An 8,605-nucleotide genomic window follows, 5' to 3' on the forward strand; every position below is an offset into this window, starting at 1 on the left:
TCAGCTCCATCCAAAATGAACAATTGGGATCACCTAGTTGCACTAGGTTCAACCCCAAAAATGAGGTTTGAGTGTTGACTTGCGTCATGCCATGACGTTAACTAAGGCGCTGTTTTGGAGGCAACCCAAAACCCTTAAATGCTTTAGTTTTGTTTTTGTAAATAATGGTGTGTTGGTTGTGCATGTTTAATTGCGGAAAGTGTTTGGAAAATGCAGATTGGCAAGCAAATGGTCCAGTCGGCGTATCGTCGAAGAGGTCAGCGTTCCCGACTTGATTCGCCATTTGGCTCAACACAATTTCAACTCAGAGCCTATAAAACTCGGCGAGCTCAAGAGCAGTTCGGCGAGTCACTGACCAGGTCGGTGACCACGATTAAGACCACCATCTTAACCCCCAAGAAAGTGCAGGTCCTGTAGAAATCAATGGGGTAAGTGACCATTCGGTGCTTCATTGAGTGGATCGGTGAACGCGACTAATGTCACCGAATGGTCGCGAACTGGACGGTTATATATGGCCAAAGGTTTTAAAAGTTTCAAACTCTGCGCTTTCCCTCGCTTTTAAACTTCACAAACTCACACCAATTCTCAATATTCTTGCTTTTCGTTAGTATTTGTTTGTTGATTTATGCTCGAAACTAGGATTTCTATGCCGCCTAGTGATGTGTGCTGGGCCTCTCTGATAAGAACAGATTGTCTTAATGCCGATTTTAATTTAAAATTTTTGCCCATATTGCTTTGATCATCGAATGCCCGTAATTTTTCCATTTTTAAATAATTGAAATTTTATTGGGTTGTGCTTGCATGTTGTATAGATTGATTGGGTGAAGTCTAAGTAGCCCGTGTTTGCGCTAAATGACGTATATTACTTAATGATAGAAAAGGTGACACCCTTTTTATTGGATTGTGCGGACAAACCCTTGCTCATCGAAAGTAGTTGGCGATTCGCCGAAAGGGCCTTCCCATCACCGACTTGCCATAATTTTTGAGCCAATCCCTTCGGCGAGCCCGATCTAGCTAACCAAAGAGGTTCGGCGACTCACCGACTGGATCGGCGAGTCTGTCTGCAATAGATTTTCTATGCTTAGGCTTGATTTTCTCATAATCTCTCCCAATCTTTTGCAGATATGGCACATACAAATCTAACCATGCCATCCAAGAAAACAACACATGGCATTAATATAAACGAAGGGGGATCAAATCTCCCACAGCAGAGAAGGCAAGAACTCCAACTAGGAGACAAAGGCAAAAGAAAGAAGCACATAGCTAGGAAAGTAGCTGCTGACACCCGGGAAGATTTTTCTGAACTGGAAGATGAGGAGCTTTTGATTCACCGAAGGAATAAACACCAGGCTAGATCTCAATCATCGCCCACCAGAGTTCCCTCAGCTGCCACGCCTCTTGAAACAGGTTCAGTGCCAGCTCAGGCACCTCCAGTGACCCCTGCACTCCCTATCGCTCCTCCACCTCAATTGCTGAACAAATTGAAAGAAGATGGGGTACGGACCATCCTAGAGGAGAAGCTGTTATCTACAGAGGGCCTGCACGGCAAGTACCCCGGAGTCAGGGGCACCATCCACTACCATTAGTTTGAGTAGTTCACCAGACCCCGATACCCTTACATTCCTTTCTGGGTCCAGTAATTCTATACAACTTATGGGGAGTTGGTGCCCAAAACAAAGAAGAAGGCAAGTAAATTCATACCGGTGAAGTCGGTCATGGTTAGAGGCAAAGAAGTGGGGTGCGGCAGTGAATATATTAACACTGTTATGAATAGACCACTGCACTCTGCACTTCCTTACGAGGGGTTTCCTATTGCTCAGTCCCTAGATGACTTGAAGGGTTGGTTGGATCCTCTGATTTCTGACACCACCCCGAGGTGGATAGATGTTCCTCCTATTGAGAAGATGGACTTGAGTATTGCTGCTAGGTTCTGGTTTGGCTTTATCAGCAACACCTTAATGCCATCCAAAATGAGTCCATTTTGCGCCATCCGAAAGCAGCTTGCATTGGCTCTGTCATGTCTAGGAGACGCATCGATCTGGGATTGCTGATTTCACAGTAGATGGCCATGAAAGCCAAACAGAAGCAGACTTCTCTGCCATTCCCAGTCCTGATCACTGAGCTGTGCCAGCGTGCTGGAGTACCTCGGGACACTGCAAGGGATATTGAGGTCACCCATTCATCTTCCACTGACATTCGGCGTATTGAGGCCGAGTACATACGAGATGAGGTTGATGGGAGGAGAGCAGTTCTGCCAGATATTTCTCTGGATGTTGATGTTGACTCATTACATGTAGAGGAATCTTCACCTACCTCGGCCTCTAAGCCTTCAGGTACACCCACTCCTTCCTCTTCTTCACAGGTTCCAGGTGCTTCCTTCTCCTCCCAGCCTGTTAGGATTACTCAGGCCATGATCCTGAAAATAGGGAATCTGGCCTATTCAGCGGATGTGAGGGCAACTCGATTAGAGATATCCATCCCAGGGATGATTGAGGGTGCTATGTTGGTGGCACTGACCCCCATTATGGTCTTTGTTGATGATCTGGCTACTAGAGTCACTGTTTGTGAGAGCAGACAGAGGAAGACATCTGAGGTTTTGGCTTTGAAAGACAAAATAGCATATTTGAGGAAGGACGCAGACTATTTGAAGTCTACCTACTTCACTTTATTAATTCAGGGTGCAGATGACGAGGATGCTCCTGAGACCTCGGGGATTCCTCCGGCTACCATCGTAGTAGTACAGAGGGATGGCACAACAAATGAGAAGTCGGATGTAGAGACCGACGAAGAGCAGATAGCGGTACATGATGATGAGATACGAGAGAGCCGAGAGGAGAGCATATTTAGAGATTTTCCAGATCTTGTGGAGACTGTTGTGCAGCCGGTGATCCAGACATTGCCGACTGAGACGTCCACAACAACTCCTAGTGGATCTGGCACTGCTATTCTTCTTGAGGTTACTCCGGGCACTGATACCCATATTCAGAGTACCACACCGGGAACTAAGGCCCAGACAGATGGAGAGACTACACAGATATGATCCTTTCTTTACCTCCCTCTCTGTCGTACTTACTTCTACTTTTGGATACTTTTATTCGTATTTAAGGACAAATGATTTTTGTTTGGGGTGGGGTGAGGCCACCTTTGTGTATATTTGTTTTGTTTATATATTTGGGTTGAAATTAATTGTGTTAATACTGCGCTTTTGTGGATGATTAAGCTTGTGGATTCGTATTTTATATTGCAAAATGATTTTGACTCTTCTGAAATTTTTTGCCACCCCTTTTGTGTCGAATGTGGTTGTTCTTTTGCAAATTTGAGTATCGATTCTGATCAATATCTATGACTTGAATAGTGCTCTTAATCGAACAAACATGAATGTGCGGCTACGATAGGGCCAAGTGATGTTGCATAGACATTATGTGAACTCTTTGCATCTCGTTGTGACTAGCCAATTATTAAATTGAGTCTCTTGTGATGATCGTTGCACACTAGCGAAAGTGTGAAGTCTTGTTTGACTTTAGTGTCGATGCCTTATGTGATGAGTTTACTGTGAACTATGCATGACAACACCTAGAATTTGGCCCGTTGGTCCGGTCGACTAAGTAAGGGTATATTTTGAGATGATCTTAGGCAACTTCTAAGAGTGTGAGCCAATTTGACATATACCTCTTTTGTGGCCTACCTAGTGTTGGCAAGGGGACGGGGACGGGGACTGGGGGACGGGGGACTCCTTGGCCGGAATTTTAGGGGGACCGGGATTGGGGGGATAAAAATTCGTCCCATCCCGTCCCACTATATATACGGGATGGGACGGAAGTTGGCGGGACGGGAAGGGACGGGACGTGGGATTTTTATTTTTTTATATGTTTATTTTTTTGTATTGAAATTATATGTTATTGAATAGCATTTTTAGTTTTTTTAGTTAATTAGTTTTTAATAACATTTTTAGCTAATAAATAATGCTTAAGTTTTCAAATTTCAAAATTCAAAATTCAAATTTCAATTTCAAACTTCAAATTTCAAACTTCAAATTTCAAATTTCAAATTTCAAATTCAACTTTCAAATTTCAAACTTCAATTTTCAATTTTCAATTTTCAAATTTCAAATTTGAGAAGTTCAAATTTGTATTTTAAATATTTTTAAGTAATTTAAACTTGAAATTTTGATTTTTAAATTAAGTATTTTAAAGTTAGTATTTTAACATTAAAATTAAAATGCAAGACAATAGTTATATAAAAAAGACTTAATAAAGCCTTTAAATTTATTCAATAAAATCTAATTGCAACTTAGAACTTAGAAGTTATAATTTACAAATATTAGTGGATTAACTAATCTACGCAGCCACCTTCTAGGAAGGGTTCTGTTTTAATAAGTTCTCATATGTAAAACTAATATTTGTTACAAATATTAGATGAGTAACTAATTTACGCAGCCACCTTCTAGGAAGGGTTCTGTTTTAATAAGTTCTCATATGTAAAACTAATATTTGTTACAAATATTAGATGAGTAACTAATTTACGCAGCCACCTTCTAGGAAGGGTTCTGTTTTAATAAGTTCTCATATGTAAAACTAATATTTGTTACAAATATTAGATGAGTAACTAATTTACGCAGCCACCTTCTAGGAAGGGTTCTGTTTCAATAAGTTCTCATATGTAAAACTAATATTTGTTACAAATATTAGATGAGTAACTAATTTACGCAGCCACCTTCTAGGAGGGGTTCTGTTTCAATAAATTCTCATATGTAAAACTAATACTTGTTACAAATATTAGATGAGTAACTAATTTACGCAGCCACCTTCTAGGAAGGGTTCTGTTTCAATAAGTTCTCATATGTAAAACTAATATTTGTTACAAATATTAGATGAGTAACTAATTTACGCAGCGACCTTCTAGGAAGGGTTCTGTTTCAATTAGTTCTCGGATGTAATCTAATATTTGAATTCTCCTTTAAAATTCAAATCTAATTGTCGCATCATATCGACTGTAACATCCTCCGGTGTTGGCAAACTTGCTAGAAACTCTTGTGACTCTAATTCATCATCACTAGATCCAATTACTGCATTAATCCAAGCTTCTTGTTTGGAACTTAACTTTGGCAAATTATAATTCCTCCTCTCAGTGTTGACTCAGTCTCTAAATAAAACTGATATTTCCAAGCTGTCTTCCGCCAATGAATGTCTATGATCGCCAAGTTGAAACCTTGCCGCACTAAAAGCAGCCTCTGATGCAACTGATGAAGCTTGAATACCTAGAACATCACGAACCATTTTGCTCAAAATTGGAAATGCAACGCTCCGCCTCCTCCACCATGCTAATAAATCTTCATTGCCATCTCCGTCTTCCACTATTTCTAAAGATTGATTAAGAGATTCTTCAAAATCATCACGGTTAGTAGAATTAAGACCAAGAAAACCTCGCATATAACTTGAAATTCGAGCTTTACTCTTAGGATTCGAAGTTTGACCAACTTCTCCTTGATTATTTCCTGTAGTTATATATTTTTCATACAAAAGTTTTGCTTCTACTTTTATGCTAGACTTACACATTTCACAAATTAGATTTTTTTCTGGTAAAATTTGTAAAGTATCATAAAAAGTGTCAACAAGTCCCTGCACACCTCGTAATTTATAGTCAGGATGAAGTAAAGTAGTAGTTAAAAAAATTTGAGGAATAGGAAAAAAATATTTAATTTTTTTTTCAATCATACCTTCAATTGCAACTTTAAATTTTTCAATTTTTTTGTATTTAGAAAATTGAATTGAAATAGCACAAATATTTATTAATACTGATGAAAAAGTAGGATAATAAATTCCAGAAAACATGATTATAGCATCATAAAAAGTCTTAAAAATTATAATAGTTCATTAGTTTCTTTCCCAATCTTCTTCACAAATTCTCTCTAATGGGTCAGCATTATGAGCATTAAACACCATTTGTATGGGTCTTTTAATATTCGTAAGCAACTGAAAACATTTCGTAAAAAGAATTCCACCTTGTTTTAATGTATTGGAATTTTTCTTGGTGGCAAATCACATAGTACACAACGCTCATTAAATTCCCTAATTCTAGAAGCTCTTTGAGAATACAAAATCCAGGCAACAACATATTCAATTTTCATACAACCATATTTAAATAATGAAATACCATCTTGTACAACTAAATTTAATACATGTGCAACACATCTAACATGAAAAGAATTATCATCAATTGGACATAATCTAGTTTTTAACATACTAGCAGCGTTTATATTATTAGATGCATTATCTAATGCGACAGACATTGCTTTATCTATAAGCATGTAATAATCTAGAACACTCAAAATATTTGAAGCTAAATATGCACCAGTTTTTTTTTTCTACACATTCTTTATAACTTAAGATTCTTTTTTGCAAATTCCAGTTATGATCAATCCAATGTGTTGTAACAGTTAAATAATCACTCCCATTAACACTACGACCCATGTGCAAGGAAAGTCTCCTTTAACCCATGGTGTTAAGAAAAATGGAACCCCTCCATATAAAAAAATGATGAAAAAAATAAATTAAAAAGAAAAGTTGTGGAATAAAGTTGAAAAGTACAAAAGAAATGAGGTTCCCAAACAATCCATGGGAAGTGAATAATATGATGACTTATGAGCACTAAAGAAAATGATGAAGGAAGAGAAAATGAAGTGTTATGAGCACCACATTTCATGAGGATGAAAGTCACTGAGCCTAAATGACCATACCTTTGCACTTAGCCCCATTACAAGCCTTGAAAATCCCTTTTTGATCTTGAGTGAGCTGAAACAAATGTCGATTGGAAAATACGGGCAAACCTATAGGTCAAAGCATGCATTGTGTTCTTCTTTTTGAGTGTGAGTGTTGCATTTGATTTCGAAGCTTTATATGATTAAACCTTTGTGTGTGAATATGGAATCATCCTTTGTGTGAGGGCATTCAAATACTTTTGTTGAGCTTGAACTTGCATTTGAAGCAAGTATTGTGATCATGAGATTCTTTGATAATGGTGAGTAACAACTTGAATCTTTGAGTGCACAATTGATCTTTGAATGAGTAAAGTGAGTCTTGTTGTGTGCATTCATGATTTATTCTTGTGTAGCAATGTTTGAGACACCCTTTTTGAACAACTGAACTCTAGTTTGATTGAGGACAAGCAAAAGTTTAAGTTGGGGTGTTGATGAGTCCACAATTTGGACTCATTTAGGCTATATTTTGATAGAATTAGTGTCCTTAAATGCATATTTTGTCTCTATATCTGATGAAAATCCTTAAATTTCAGGTATTTGAGTTGAGAGACAAAGCATGGACTTTATCGAGCAAAAAGGAACAAAGTGGCTGAAAGAAGGAGGAAAAGACGGCCTGACGATTGCCTAATCCATTAGGCGTGTCGCCGAAAGGCCTGCAACCTCGCCTAATGTTCCAGTGTGCTTAGCCCTAAAGAAAAAGGTCATGTCTGCGAGGAAAGGGAGCTGTCGGCGAATGGTCGAGCAGTTTTGCGAAGCATCACCATATTGCCCAATGATTCAGAACGCGAAGATGCTGAAGGCAAAAGCTACAAAGCGAGGTACAACACCAAAGGGCGGATCGTCGAGTAGTTCGGCGATCCCGACTAACTGCGCTGAGTGGATCCTTCGCAGCACACTTTTTGACAGCTATAATTACCCGCTTAAAGCTGTAGCTTAGTATCAATCAAGCTATTAGAGAAATAAGTTTTAGAATATAATAGTTTTTACATTTTTGGAGACATTGTTCTTGAGCCTTGAAGATTCAAAGGGTTTCAACTTCCAAGAAATTGGAAGTGGGTCTTCAAGAATCTTCATCCTTGACGTGTTTAAAGACTTTTTTTATCGTACCCATTTGATGGTAACACCTTTTGGTATCGATTTTTATCTCTTTTTCATGTCTAGCTAAAATCCTAATTCTTGGGGTGTGATTTTGTGAATATGGGTTAGATTATCTGTTGGGTCTTTCTTGCTGATGGTTTATTTGTTTTTTAAATGTTATTTCGTTTAGTAGTTGTGTATGAACTTAATAGAGTTGTAGTTGTAAATATGGTTTCATCTTAGTGTTTTCGGCTTGCTCAAGAGAAAGGTCGTAAAACTAAGACTACTAAATTGATAGCCAGTGGTATTGGGTCGACATGGGTTCAGCTCGAGAGAGTGAATTCTAGTCCTTCTCCCACACATTCAGCTCGAGAGAGTGAATGGGCTAAGGCGGAGGCTGTGCTTAAAGCGGCAACTCGGTGTTCGAGAGAAACCAAGTAGATTCGGGGTAAGTTGCTCGAGAGAGAATTTACCCCACTATAGTCTAGCCTAATCACAAATACTCAACAATTTACTATCAAAAGCATGTACCCGACAATTTAGTTTATCCCGTATTCCTATCACATCCCAAGAATCCTGTTTCTCTATCTCGTTTTCTTATCTTTTTACTAGTTTTAGTTGTTACTTGACTACAAATCCCATTGATAATTGACGCTTGCGTCATGCCGTTTAGATTTAGTATGTTTATACTTGATAATGTTTTTTGCTACAGTTAACTTTAGCATTTTTTGAACTTAACCATTAATTTTTAGGAACCGCTCCCTTGGGACT

The 8,605-nt window shown here is 38.4% G+C and overlaps 1 protein-coding gene across 1 annotated transcript; it reads right to left on the reverse strand.

Annotated features, from left to right (window-relative positions):
* Positions 1-5,135: 5,135 nt before the first annotated feature.
* On the reverse strand, positions 5,136-5,555 carry LOC107060188 (uncharacterized). Its single transcript, XM_015307768.1, has one exon. It carries the CDS (start codon positions 5,553-5,555, stop codon positions 5,136-5,138), a length of 420 nt encoding a protein of 139 aa, XP_015163254.1.
* Positions 5,556-8,605: the final 3,050 nt, after the last annotated feature.

The sequence above is a fragment of the Solanum tuberosum genome, unplaced genomic scaffold (assembly GCF_000226075.1).
Source record: "Solanum tuberosum cultivar DM 1-3 516 R44 unplaced genomic scaffold, SolTub_3.0 scf00066, whole genome shotgun sequence".
NCBI classification, from domain to species: Eukaryota; Viridiplantae; Streptophyta; class Magnoliopsida; order Solanales; family Solanaceae; genus Solanum; species Solanum tuberosum.